Below are 15,506 nucleotides of genomic sequence, written 5' to 3'. Positions count from 1 at the left end.
AGAGTTAATTAGAGGGCATGAACATACTTTCGTACTCAGTTCATAATGGTTTAATCAATGTAATGGCCTTCTGGCTGGAAAGGAAGAAGAAGAAGAGAAAGCCGAGGAAGAGGGGGTTGACTGAATGACTTCTGTGTGAGGTAAGAACAGAGATAAGAGAACAGACAAACAGAGGCTGTTTGGAGTTAACGCTTCTCTCATTCAGCCCGTAACAGAAGAAGAAAAAAGGGTTGAGAAGCTCTAAATCACAAGCAGAAGTCTGGGTTATCTTTATTCTTTAAAAGTTTCACTTCTATATTTCTCTTTTCTTTCTCCACGCGTTTTTTCTTTTTTTTTTTTTTTTGGTGTTATGATGATTTGGCTTGGGCCTTGAGGAAACATCACCAACCAGCAAGAATTTGGAGGTTAGTGCTATTATATTATTTGTATTTTGATGTAGTTGATGTTCTTTTCCCCAGCTTACTGGTGTTTTCTCTACTCTTTATTTTATAGATTTATGTATAGATGGATAGCACAATCACGCATACAGTTAGAACACAATCTATTGCAAGAAAATTAGGTCTTGAATAATTAGTTTACACCATTAGAACCAGTGTCTAACACCTCCTCATCCTAGTTATTCTTGAATCTCTACTTTTAACTAATGTCTTATTACTGCACCTGATCTCATATTCAGTAGAATAAATTAGGACTCTATCTTTTGCAATAATTTCATTGGCTGAATAGTTTATTTTTAGTCAATCATGATATTGCTTAGATTTCAAGTGTATAAGGTCCACCTGGAGAGATTTAAAGAAATAATAACTTAACTAAATTATGGTTGTCCCAGGACCTTTTCAAATCATAAAATAGAAGATGACAATAGTTAAGAATCATTAGCATCGAGTAATTATTAATTTTGAACCTCTTCTCAGAAAAGTTTATTAAGATAAGCCTATGCAACAAAGCACACAAAATATATACACTTGTCTGGCAGTTTCTTTCTTTTCTCTGCCAAGTTCTATTCATAAATAATGAGGGGAGAGTAATAAATGTATGAGTGGTGCTTACACATATACTATTGAACTTACAATTCTCTTAACCTTAAGTCACAACTTTCTAATAGTCCCTACAGTAAATCTGTGATTCAGGAGTAATGGGCCGATCTGGAGCACATTATCTGGATTGTGTTCCAGCTGGCACATGAAAGAATTTGATATATAGAGATATTTTAGTATAACTTTTCATGTAAAAATAGCAATGAATAAGCTACAGCCTTACAGAATAAATCATCATGGCCACAGTTGTTTCATCCAGCTAACTCGCTTATTGGTGGACGGTCCATCACATTTGCAGCTAATGTTGCATTATGTTGCAGTTGTGGATCAATATCAGGCAGTTTAGGAATTTGAGCCAATAGATCAATTGTACGCCGTAAGAGGCGAGCGAGATCGCCCTCATCCATTGCACAGTCCATCATCATCTCTCTCCAATTCAGTCCAGAAGCCCAGGCTTCAACCATACCAGAAAATTGGCTATCCAAACAACAAGGTATCTCTACCCTGTGTTTTTCTTGAAGTAGCAGAAGGGAGCTTCTTTGTTCTTCCAAGAAATGAATAACATTAATTACGGTAGTCGAAGGTTCATATATGTAATTGTTATCCTTCCAAGCACGAACCTTTATGCCTTCAGAAACTAAACTTGCACAGACAGCAGCAAGTTGTGCAGGCTTTAACTCTAGCAAGACTTTATTTCGAAGAACCATTGCCAGCCAGAGTTCATTTTCGCCACGAATTGCAGCAGCAGTTTCACCAAGAGGGAATATTAACTGTGTGTTAATGTCCAACGCTCTACTTTCATGTATAACATTGCTGATTTGCAAAAACTCCTTCCAACCTGATGGCTCAATTTGCTCTAGTCGACTTATTAGACGACTTGATCTAGTCTTCAACCGTCTTATTTTTTCTTCTGTTAACTTTCTCATGTCTATGATCTTCTTATATTCCTTAAAGCCTTCTGTACGGGCTATCTTTTTCTTCAAACGTGCAACTTTAGTCCGTTGTTCCTTGTAACGTTCTATAGCATCACTATATTCTTGTGATATATGTGAGACTTCATCATTTTCAGAAAGACTGCTTAAAACAGGGACATTTAAACTCCAGGACCATGTTTCAAGAGATCCTTCCATACACCATAAACCCCCAAATTCAGAGCCAGCAAGCTTGTCCCACTGCATTCCCTCCTTGTCAAGAAGTATGCTCATAGCTTCCCGAGGTAAAGCATCACCATCTGCTAAAGCAACATTAGGAAACCCACTCCTATAAACAGTTTTAATCCACTTTTCTGTAAACAAATACCAACAGTTATCTGAACCGAGAGCAACGTAATAAGATGGCTCAATAGTTTGAGTTTCATCAGCCATTAACTTAGCCTCAGCTACGTTTAGTGCAAAAAAATCATCGTCAGAAAGCATTTTCTTCAGCTTTGAACCATTGAGTGAGTCAACATTTGCCAAATAAACAGCAGCTACTATGTTTTCAACTCCTTCAGAATCTTTATAACGTAAGCATAAAAAAGGCAAGTGTCCATCTTCCATCTTCTTTAACAGCGGTTTCAGTGCAACAAGTCTCTTGAATTCCATTCTTCTTCGCAATTCTGTTCGAAGGCATTTTTCTGCCTTTAGTTCTTCCTGCAGATCTGCAATCTCCCTATATGCTGCTGCTGATAGAAGTTTCCTGCTCTTTCTATCTATAGCTTCATCAGTAATCTCTGAAGTTAGCATTTCAATATTATCCTCTATTTTAGCAAGCTCCTCTTTTGCAGCAAGCATGACATTGCTTCCCACATAGTTCCCAAAACTTTGCTCAACTAACTTCCTAGCTTCTTCCAAAGTTCGCCCTGCTTGTAAAGCTACACTTTCACCTGGTTCGCTTGATCTACGAGTAACTTTTGCACCTGCTAGAAGATTCAGCACCATTCCGTAGGAAGCAGTGAACTGTGATACAAGAGGTTGGACTCCAGCAAATAGAAGTTTGCAGCACTCCTCTGCACCTTCATAAGGAGTCTGGACCAGTACAACATGGCCTCTTTTATCAATGCCCCTGCGTCCAGCACGCCCTGCCATTTGAAGCAGTTCATTTGGGCTTAACTGGATGCGTTCACTACCAGCCTTTTTAATAAGAGATGAAATAACAGCTGTCCTAGCAGGCATATTGATTCCAGCAGCAAGTGTTTCCGTTGCAAAGACAACCTTAACGAGTCCCCGTTGGAACAACTCTTCAATAAATGATTTCCACAAGGGCAAACAGCCAGCATGGTGTGCAGCAACCCCTTCCAAAAGCCCTTTCTCAGCTATTTCTCTGACAGCATCAGGATACTGTATACGGAACCTCTTTAGGGCCAATTCGACCTCACTCTTCTCACAGTCATCTAACAGATCACAGTTTTCAACATACTGCACAGCTGCATCACATCCTCTCCTGTTAAAAATAAACCAAATTGCAGGCAGCATATCCCGTGTCTTAAGGTGCCATAATGTGTCAATAACTTGAGGAACCTGAAAAATATAATTTATGGTAGGTAACTAAATAATTTTTATTCAAAAGGAATTTTTACGAATAGACATTAAAACCAAAAATAAGTGGTCTTTATTCACAAGAAAAAGTAGTTAACACCTGCGAACGACGAATTCTGTTTATGTCATTCTTGGAAAGAGACTGTCCAGGAATATTAATCAAACTATTGTAGCTCATATCTCCTCGACGTTTTCTTGAAGTCCTCCTTTTAGACCCATTAAGCTCATAAGAACTAACTTCTGAAGCAGAAAGTTGAAGATAATTGAGAGACAGCTTCCTGCTCCAATTAAAATGTCCATCAATGTATTTTACTAGTCACAGACACAGACAAGCAAACACGGACAATAAACATCAAAGTATTGCCCAAAGCAAGATGGTATTGTATCATAACCTTGCAATTGTCTCTAGACTTGACCAAAATAAGCAGTGAAAAAATGTTGCTATGAAGAAATACTATCAATCATTGACAAAAGTACTCTTTTTTCTTTAAGTATGTCAAAGAAGAAAGAAGCAAACAACCTCTCATAGACATGTACGATGAGGACAACAGAATAGTCTGTCCAAAAGTTGCTTGAATTTATGGTTTGTAGCCTCCAAAGAGAGGTTTCTAAACAATGAGGACATACTGTGCTATAATATTTTTGCATTTATTTCTAAATAAACAATAAGCTAAATTGAATAAGTATGATAAATGAGTCATTACCTATTCATGCGTGTTCCTTTCTCATCAAGGAGAGGTAACAAATAAGTCTTTGTTGAGAAGTGCCACGTCAACGGAACCGGACGCCTTGATGATGTCACCAACTCAGTTTTACCATGAATCTACAAATGGATAAATAAAACTTCAAACATGCATAATTATGAATTATTAAGATGTTTCATAGTTAAAATCAATTTTTCTAACAGAAAGATTGTAAAGAAAGTAATATCCTTTTGCCCCCTTAAAATGATAGAGCATAATGGTTAGGTGATTTCCACTAATTTCTCTGAGTGGTTCCTTTGGCCAGCAGTTTCACTTGTGTTGAGAAAACAAGCAATAACTTCTAATCAGCTGTCTATTTTGGTTTTTTCTAGAGAAGACTTCAAATAGTAGTATGAAGTCTAGGTTTGTCTTATTAATCCTGGGCCCCAAATTATTACCTGCCATTTGCATGGTAGGAATTATGTCAAATCAGCTAAATCAATCAAGATGCACTTCCAACTTACTGGAAAGAGTAAACAGTGTCATTGTGTTCTTCCCCGACGGATAATAAGAAAGCTTATGCCTCGTGGCAGGAGGGTGAACACCTATTCAATTCCATGAAATCTAATGTTGCTAAATATGTGCATCCACCTTGTTTCATGGGAGAATATATATACACACACACACATGCAAACACAAAACTACTTCAAGCTTTTGTATGCCAGCAATATTACCCGTAAGATTAGTCCGTCAAATTGTTTAACAAAACCAGGAAAGAAAATTAACTACTAAGTACCTTGTTGGATTATAGTGGGTCTTTGTGAAAGTAAATATGGTTCAACCCATTACAGCATATGTAAAGGCTACGAGGAAGCTCACAAAGCACTTACTAACTATGTGCTCTTTTGGCATAATTGAAAATACAATTTGGTCTTGTGTACTTACAGATTTAGAAAGTGTTGACTCACTCCTTTTGCTTCCATGCGCAAGTTGCGGTCTTCCTCTAAGGTTACATCTTCCTAAGATACTACTAGTAGCAACTGTGGGCTTGTATTTCAGGTGAATAGTGGAGGTAGAGGGGAAGGCTATGGTGCTAAAAATGGTCGAGGTGGCCGTGGTAGAGATGCGAGGCAAAAGTTGCCTCCATTTACCATAAATAGCCATACACCATCAGTATTGGAGGTTGATTGGTAAGACCATCCCGGAAGCTAGCTTTGATGCTTCCAAAGGAAGAGAACTCTAAATTTCTTCAATATCAGACATCTAGAAAAGATTCCAACCCTATTGTGTCTCTTGCCCTTGGTAATCCTACCCCTTTCCTCTCAACTATCTCTACACCCTGGGTGATATACATTAATACCAAAAATAATATATCAAATATGAATGTGCTTCCATTGGCTTTTTTCTTTTTGCAGTTAAATGTGCTTAAAAGATATTTTGGCTACAAAAGAAGCCAACATGTTTTCATCAGGATGCAAAACGTATTAAAAGCTCAAGAGCTTTTAAACCCGGAAAAAAGAAAAGAAAAATCCAAAAACCAGCTTTTCTTTTCTGGAGCTTTTAGCACATAGCTTTAAGCCGATTTGATCAGATTTTCTTATCAATATTAGCCTTCCTCAAAATAGTGAATTCTATAACATAATCTCTTTAGTCCTTGACCAAAAAAAAACTTCAACTTAAAAGCTCAAGTTTACCAAACATTACAGCTTTTTAAGTCTTAAAAACTAGAAAGATAAGTCAAATAATCTAAATACTTTTCCAGTTTAAAGTACTATAAACTTAAAGCCCATTACTCAAATTATATAAGTTTAAAACATAAGAAAAGAATAAGCCAATCCAAACAGCCTTAATTTATTACCGCATCCATTATAGTCCCTATAGTTACTTTGACCCCTTTAACTATAAGTGGTGTATGATCTGTTCCCACTAGATCATCTCTTACCTTTTTGTTTTTTCCCCTAATTCTCCTTTTCTTTTAAAATAAAAAATGTAAGACATATATCCCCTAATTCCCCTTTTATCTTATGTTTGTTAGTCACTTCAACTAAATGACATTTTATTTTTGTTTCTTGCCAAATCCTGTTGTTATTCAGGAGTTGAAGACAAGGCAAACATTGGAGAAGCGAGTACCTATGAGGGTTTGTACAGTTATACTACCTCAACTCTTCCTCTCCAGTGACTTGTTTCGCAGTTATTGCTCATCTTCAAATTCATAGTAGCCTATGTCATCCTTCTTTGGAAAAACTGAAGAAACTCAAGCACCCTCATAAAAAGCAGAAGATGAAAAAGGAAGACAATTAAGTAATTACAAGTGATATCTGAAGATATGATATAGGCCGCTATGAAATTGTTGCCCCGACTCTGGTGGCACCCTGGAATTGTTTCCCTTGTAAGCTCTATGTTGGATTTTTTTAGGTTTTTACTGTATGAGTTGATCCTAATGGCTCGTTTGATTATTTCAAGGCATGGTTGGTAATTAAGGGCTACATAAGGTGTAGGTAATTCTGAAACCTTTTCCTGTGCTGCCGAAATCACCTTTGTTTTAGTGTTATTTATTTGGTGGCTACATATTTGGTGGCCACATATCATGCATCGGAAAATCAGGAGTATATACATGCTTATTAGGCTGGTAATGCTTTTGAATGAAGATCCATTATAGATTACTGTATCCACATGTGCGGTAATACATGAGAAAAGCTCCTACACAATGTGATTAGGACTATAGGTGTAAAGTCTACAAACTGGCTAGCTCATATACTCGTATAATCTTTAACAAAATCTTTAGGAGAACTCACATTCAGTTTACTAGCAACAAGCTTTGCATACAGTATGTGTGCTTGCTTGAGGAGGAATATTAGAGTATAAGAGAATAATTTTCTCTATATTTCCCAATATAAGTCAGATCCTTATGCAACTGCCAGGGGTTCCTATAAGTAGTCATGTATAATTTCCCCTCAACATATAATAAAATTATAGTATTTAATAGATGCCAACTTAAGCCCAAACAAGTCTACTAGCAACTAGGAGAATGCAAGACCCAGGATGAGGGTTAGTGAATGATTATTCTAAAATAGCATTATGGTAAATTCTTACCAGCTGAAAATGGGTTAAAAATGGAAACCTAATAAGGCTTGGACCGATTTGCTTTCCTGTACTAATATCAAATTTAAAAGCAGCATTGCTTTTCATTGCAAACTACCATTTATGAAGCAACAAAACTATGACATGTACAGATGTGTGAGATAATTAGAAGAATGGCTGAGGATAGACAATATAACCAACAACAATACCTGACCAATCCAACCAGCTAACTCATCTGGATTTGCAACTGTTGCCGAAAGACAAATAAGCTGCACTTCCTTTGGGCAATAAATAACCTGAACGTATTTGAAAATTTAGATGGATGTACTTAAAATATAATCAAGATGAAATGGATAATAATATTGAGATCCTTCGAATATACTTACTATCTCCTCCCAAACAGTTCCCCGAGATATGTCACTTAAATAATGAACTTCATCCAAAACAATCACATCAACATGAAAAAGGCCAGTCCCAGATGAAACAGTTCCAACACTGCATGGGAAAAAACACAGTATACCATGATTCTTAATCACGACAATCAACTTAAGATACAATTGGAAAAGGAAAATGAAATGAAAGAGAGATAAGAATATCTTGATATAAAATAGCATATTATGAAAGAAACATTTGTTGTTTTATAGCTCTATGCTGGGACACAATATTTCATCATTGGTATCAAAATAATTAATCTAACTATCAGTCTTTATTTTCTGTCACTTCAATGTTACAGACATCTATAGCTATAATAGCATCTTATACAAAATAAAATTCCTTGGTAGTATGGTAAATTTTATTTAAAACTGAAATTCAGGTCTCCTTCTTACATGTTCATTTCCTCCAAAAACAACCCTGGCCATGTCAATTAACTAATATTTGTTGCTCCAACTGCTGTCATCAGTTTTTGAAATCATACACTAGCATACCTCTGATACAACATATTGCGCAAAATCTCGGTGGTCATAATCACAATCTGAGCATCCTTGTTGATTGCACTGTCTCCCGTGAGAAGACCAACGTTATCATCACCAAATGTCTCCCTAAAAAATGGTGTAAGCACCAAACAATCAAAATTCCTGTCTTTCCTTTGTATTATCAGCTGCCATATATAAATTTGAACTTTCTCTAAAAGAAAAGTTATCCGCAAGCAATAAAATGTAAATTCTCAACAAAAAAAAAAAATTTTTGTACTTCTTTGACTATAAGGAACTAATACCGAAACTCCCGAAGCTTTTGATTGGATAGTGCCTTAAGCGGTGTCGTATAGAATAATCGTCGACCTCTAGCAACTGTTGCCGCCGCTGCAGCTTCAGCTATCAATGTCTTTCCACTGCTTGTTGGCGCAGAGACTACAACCGATGAGCCTCTCAAAAACGCCTCTATCGCCAATCGCTAATTCCAAAAACAGAAACCAAGTTTAATGAATTTTCTACTTACTCAGTATCCAATGGAATGAATAGATTAGATAAATGCATATTACAATACCTGAAACTTGTCGATGCGAAAAGCATAAAGGGAAGCCAGTTCATTAGCGTCAATCATTTCCTCACCGAAATTCTTGACAAGGTCACATAGCTTCTCCACTCTCTGCCACTTGAACTCCTCGCGCTGAGTCGAGTCCTCCGATAACTCAGTTTCGTCTTCGCTTTGTGGAATATCGTCCGAGATTTCGCCGGAAATGTCATACTCGTCAGCAGCTTCTTCATCGTCGTCATCCTCATCCTCATTTTCATCTTCTTCTTCCTCATCTTCTTCGTCAGCACCGGAGAGTTGGGCCTCCGCCGGGAAGATGGAGCTTGGATGCTTGAAATAGGTTCTTCTGTTAAATTGGAGTGAATGAAACAGAGACGACCTGGGGAAACAAAACCCTGTAGACTGGAAGTTGCTGTGCTGAGAAAGCAAGGAATACTTGACTGCGAAAAAGGCAGGTGGAGTTGAGACGATAGAGAGAATGTTCATGGCGGGAGAGGTTTCGCAGGGGCTTTGAAGGTTCGTTTTTCCTGGGTTATTTATTTGGATGGAAGGAGGCTTGTATTTTGGGTTGGGTACTGACCGCAGAGTACAGACTCCATTAGGAGGAATTATTAAGAGAGGATTTTTGGAATTGTTTGAAAAGAAAAATACGAGTGTCTTTTTGTAATATATATTTTCATTTCTTTTTTTTTTTTATAAAAAAAGTATATATCTCCATCATTCAAATGTTAATTTTAGAAAATATGACCAAAAATATGATATAGTAATTGTGATCAAATTTGGAAATAAATTAACATTTCGATTTCAAATTATAATTTTGATCCAGTTCAAGTTAAGATTTTATACAATTCATTCTTTTTAAAACCTGATAATCCAAATTTTATGATAATTGAATTATACATTAAATATATAAATTATAATTAATAGGATAATTAACATATTAGTAAATACAATGATCACTGTCCTTTTAATACAATACGAATAGAGTTAGAAACAAAAGAATGACAAAGTAATTTATGTTGAGGGAGGGCAAGTCTAAATTTGGGTGAAATTAAAATAATTAATAAAAATATATCCAATTATGGACTTAGTATTACTTATAGATTCAGCTATTTTTATTTTTATGCTAAGTAATATTGACATTTTTTTTTATAGAATATCTTTTATTAATAATATAAAATTTTTCATCATACTCACATAAATAACTCTATTAAATCAATTTATGTTAATGACTGTAATTACAGATGTACAAATTTAACAAATAATATGATCAGATATAAAATAATCTAAATAATAATTTTTTATATAGTAACTAATATTATGTGAGTGAATTAGTCGGATTAATTGCAGAACACGCTTCATAGGTCTCATCTATATGTAATAATTGTTTGCCTCCAGTAGCTAATTGACGAGTATTTTGTTGGAGCTCTTATTTGTGCTAATGTGGTAAGGACTCTTCGAATTTGAATGATTTACAATTCAAATATAGTAGACTTTATTGAGAAGTCTTATGGTTTGATTTGTTATTCTCAATATCTACTTTGATATCATGTAAAAAATACCTGAAAAGCTATTCTCATACTCAATTTATTGAGATCTGTAAAAAAAATACAAAAAATACGAGCAAAAAGACAAATTGAAAGAGAGACGGGAACTATTTAATGGAAGAAACCCGGATAAGGTTTTAAGAAAATGAATTTTAGATGCTCTGAATAAACAATAACAATGTATTTATACCTTGGATAAAATGACATCCACGAATACTCTTTACACAATAAATAAAAAAAGAAAACATCATTAACGTAGTACACACATGCATATTTATGCACTCTTATGCTTTATTTGGATGATTTTTGTGGTGGGTAACTAATCTACGGTAATGTATATTAATTGCACAGGATGATAATGATATAATTATACTACATTTGCAAAAATTGTGTATTAATATATGATAATGAAAGTTGTTTTATTTTAATTGATAAGATGATATAGTTGTATATTTAGTCAAATTATTAATTTGTCTTTATCTTATTGTATGTAATATTAAATGAAATTGAAAAAAAAAGACTTATTTAACTTGTAATTCAGTCATTTATGTAACAGTGTAGATCTGGTAGAGGAGACTATATCCAAAATATTTAAGATCAGGAAGAACATCCAGATGGCTCAGAACAGACAAAAGAGTTATGCGGATACTCAGATAAGGACTTGAAATTTGATAAAGGCGATTGAGTGTTCCTTAAGATCACTAATTTCAAGAGAATCAGTAGGTTCGACAAGAGGTGGAAACTGAACCCCCGATTTATTAGACCATTTGAAATCTTAAACAGAATTGGTACCGCCGCCTACAGGTTAGCACTGCCTCCAAAACTTTCCAAGGTACATAATATATTTCATGTGTCCATGCTACGCAAGTACAACTCGGACCCTCTCATGTCTTGGCCTATGATCCTCTTCCACTCTATGAGGATATATCCTACGAGAAAGTACCAGTCGGCATTGTAGATCGAAAGAACATATTACTGCGCAACCGAGAAATTCCCTTTGTGAAGGTCATATGGCAGAACCACACACCGAGGGAGGTTACGTGGGAGCTAAAATGAAACTTTAGAGTCTAATATACCAAACTGTTTGATTGAGAGTGAGAGACAAATTTGAGAGACCAAATTTTTTTTAAGGGAGGGAGAGTTATGTAACACCGCAAAATAAATTGTATGTAAATTAAAATTTATAAATATAATTTTTGTAATTTATTTTTCATTTAATTTAGAGTAAAAATGAAGTAAAATTGATTGATGATTAAATTGAAAATAATTTTGAGAAAAATTGATGAAATTTTGGATTATGTGAGTATTTTTGAAAGAAAAATCGAAAAATAAGGGCCAAAATATAATTTTAGGAAGTTTCACCGCGTCAAATGCCCGGTCAGTAGCCTCGGTGAATTAGGACGTACTGTGTGGCAACAAATGCTGACGCGATACCACGCGGGCGATCTGCATGCCTGTGATCGAATGGCCCACATCTATTTCCGCTCGCATGGACGACCCAAATGCGTTCTCTCCCCAAATGCGATCGGACGATCAGATTTGAATGCGATCGGACGACCTAGAGTGGATCACGATGGACGGTTTAGATTGGATCGTGATGAATGGCTCAGATTCACTCCCTATTTAATCGCGATCGGACGGTCCAGATCAAACGCAATAGACGGCCCAGATCAAAAGCGAGCGGATATAAATAACCCCCATCCACACCAAACCCTAACTCTAACCACTAGAACCTCTTGTCGGAGAAGAAGACCGGCCAATTAGCTAAAAAATGCCGGCAAAGTCCGGCGGCGCCGCCACAGAGAATTTCACAAAACACCTCCAATGAGGCCATTCTCAATTCCCCTTTTGTATAATTTTTCCACCGTTGTGATCACCTTACCATTCTCTACAGGTTGACCAGAACAAAATACCCAACCGCAACGTGTGCCAGAGGAGCTGCTGCACTAGAGAGCCCCGCCGCTTATGAGTTTTAATTTTTTTTTTATTTTTTCGGCCAAACAAGACCCTTTAACATTTTTTCTCGCAAGAATTGATATAAAATCGGCTGAATTCGGCCGAAACGATTGAAAACAGCCGACCCCAGATGGATCGCCGCCGCGGGCAGCAGCACTGTCACCGTAGCACGGCGGAGCCGCCGTGCCAGAATTTCAAAATTGGTCAAGTGGGCTCTGGGACTAATTTTGGGTTTGTTTGGAACATTTGCAGGTACTATTAGCGCGTTTTAATTCTAAAAAAAAATTTAGGGAACTTGAGAATCATCTGTAGACGAAGTCGAACAGCTTAGTTTTTCGGGTATCAAATCGAGTAAAGATCATTCACCATATTCTCTATCATAGAATCGAAGTTTAAATAAATAATAATATGGTATTTGTGCAAATTAAATAAATGTACATAATTAATTACGGATTGCTAATGGAGCGCGAATCGAAAATTGTTCTATATTAATTTTTGTTGATCTATTTTACAGTCTAAAAGCATGATGGTATCTAGTTTATCAATTTTATAGTTTTAATGCATGAATTGTTGCCTTATGTGACTACTGTTTGATTAAAAAATTGAGATATGATTGCATTCCCTGATGCATATTTGTTTGCTTATGTGATCATGATTGATTTAGAAAATGGAGACTAAAGAAAAACAAGAAAGTTGTGTGATTAAATAAACAGATGGAACGACAGCCTTACTAGATATCTTGGGAGATGGTGGACGGATCGGGTACATAGGTAACTCTACCGTGAACGTTGTCTCATACCAGACGGAGTATGAAGACTTGATAACTTGGCACTCATACCAGACGAGGTATGGGGACAACTCGCTTCACCCTCATACCGGACGGAGTATTGAGATTTAATAATTTGGGGCTCATACTAGACGGGGTATGAGAGGACGGCCCGTAATTGAGATTATTAAAGGAAATGAGTCACGTGTAGCGGAGACATCCATATGAACCCCCATGAATACTATTAGGCTGGTGAAAAAATGACAGTTATTGTTTGGTTATTTGACGATGTGTATAGATTTATAATATGTGTTATGTTGCTGATCCTACATGAAATTATGATCTGTATGATATTATTGTCTGCATAGGTTGTTTTCATAGATTCCACTGCGGTAAGTGAACGGTAAATGATTTTATGATTGATAAATAAATTTGCTAAATTTAATGCTCCATTAATTGTTTTTGTTTTTATACCCACATTTATTTTTGTATCAGTGATATAGTGTGATATCTTTATTGGAATAGTGTAGTTCATTCCTTATTTAACTATTTCAGATCAAGAGAACTATGTTCTAGAGCCCGATCCACAAGAAAATTGCGAGTAAATGCTAGATATTTTCTCTTTTCCGTTTATTTCCTTATTTCTTGTGTTTCTTTCAAAAGAGTAAATTCTATAATGTTATTTAGTATTTTTAAATTATTGTATAAGTAATATAAACTTTAATCCTTTTATTTCGCTTCCGCATTTAACTTATTATTTATTTCTTTTAGATATTTCTGGGACTATTACAATTTAACTTATAAAATTTTTAAACCGTAACTTTTAATAATTTTTTTTTAAATATTTAAAAAGTAAATTTATTATTAAAAATAAAAATTTAATTTTTTTATAGTTAATATAAAAAAATTAATTTAAAACTATAATTTATTATTTATGATTATAAATTAAAAAAATTCTAAAAAATTATATATTGCATATTATTTATTATTATTATTTGTATGACATAAATAAAATAAAAAATAAATAAATTTTATTAAGAATAATTTTCAATTTTAATATTTTTTAAATAATTAAATATTTATATACATTCAATCAACTTACTAATTTTAATCATTTTCTTATTAATACGTACCCAATCAATATTTTTTTAAAAACCATGCATAGTGGCATAAATATAAAAATTTTAAAAATACAACACCTATTAAATCACTCAAATTACAAATTTAACATAAATTAAACACTAAAAAACAACAATATAATTTCATATTAAACATCCACTTTCCTAATTATATATTAAAACACACTAAAAAACAATAACTACTATTTGATTTAATTTTTTTCTTTTTCTTTTTCTTATTAAGATGTTATAAGCCTATAAAATTTTATAAATTTTTAGAAATAAATTATATATTTAACATTAAATAAAATTTCTGAAAAAAAAATTATTCAAAGTTTTTTCATAAAATATGTTTATTATTATCACATACATTTATTAAATGAAACAATTATTCTTAAATGTATTAAAGTTAATTTTAGTTATTATATTTTTAAAAGTTTACAGGTAAAAAATATGAAAAAGAAAAGAAATAATTTTCTTAATTCTCTATCAAAATCTTTTCCTTATACAATAAATAATTAATTAAAATAATATTGTAAATATAAAATATTAGAACAGAAAACTTTTGAAACTCAATTGTATTTAGTGAATAATTCAATTACTAAAATCGTAATTTAACTAATTTTTAATAATTTGGCATATACTTAGCAACTTTGATTAATTTTGTAATACCCGAACTTGAAAATTAGTTCAGAATAAATTTTAACAATTTTAAAATGTATAAAAAAATATTTTATAAATTAATTTAATTAAATTTTTGTTATATTTAAAAAAAAAAATAGGAATGACACTGAAAACAATTTTAAAAAAAATAGATAAAAATTTGAGTTCTTAAAGTATTTTTGAAAGAAACATTAGAAACAGAAAGGTTAAAGTGCAAATAGAAAAAGTTTGGTCACGTAAGACCGTCCAGTCAATAATCTCGACAAACCAGAGCGCACCACGTGGCAAGACACGCTAATGTCGGTGTCACGCGGGAGGCCACGTTGGCGATCCGTGTGTTCCGCAATTAGACGGCCCAGGAACGATCTTGTGTGCGCGGATGGTCCAAATCCGTTTCCCTCTTAAGAGTAATCGAACGGTCGAGATTGATCACAATGAGTGACTCAGATTAACGCATGATGAGGATAAATATTTCGTATCACACGAACCTGAACCTTAACCGCCAGCTACCCCTCCCCCTCCCCCCTCCCCCCCCCCCACCAAAACACCCGGGGCGCCGGAGAAAAATGATCAGACACCGACGAAAGAAGCCGATAGTCGACCGATGCTGCACCGGAGCCACCTCCAATTGCCAAAAAAGGTAAACATTTTCCTACCCGCTCAAAA

The 15,506-nt window shown here is 34.6% G+C and overlaps 1 protein-coding gene across 1 annotated transcript; it reads right to left on the bottom strand.

Moving 5' to 3' along the window:
- Nucleotides 1-958: 958 nt before the first annotated feature.
- On the bottom strand, nucleotides 959-9,393 carry EMB25 (DEAD/DEAH box helicase). Its single transcript, XM_088209499.1, has 8 exons — nucleotides 8,803-9,393; nucleotides 8,534-8,709; nucleotides 8,244-8,357; nucleotides 7,704-7,812; nucleotides 7,527-7,613; nucleotides 4,258-4,376; nucleotides 3,654-3,831; nucleotides 959-3,535 (listed from the first exon to the last, which is right to left on the bottom strand). Exons 1-8 carry the CDS (start codon nucleotides 9,274-9,276, stop codon nucleotides 1,289-1,291), a joined length of 3,504 nt encoding a protein of 1,167 aa, XP_088065625.1. The 5' UTR covers nucleotides 9,277-9,393; the 3' UTR covers nucleotides 959-1,288.
- Between the last annotated feature and the right edge of the window lie 6,113 nt (nucleotides 9,394-15,506).

Source organism: Carica papaya, chromosome 8 (genome assembly GCF_054855325.1).
Source record: "Carica papaya isolate Zhongbai chromosome 8, ASM5485532v1, whole genome shotgun sequence".
In the NCBI taxonomy this organism is placed as follows: Eukaryota; Viridiplantae; Streptophyta; class Magnoliopsida; order Brassicales; family Caricaceae; genus Carica; species Carica papaya.
Note: the sequence above shows the minus strand (reverse complement) of the source record. Positions and strands in the feature narration are given on the sequence as shown.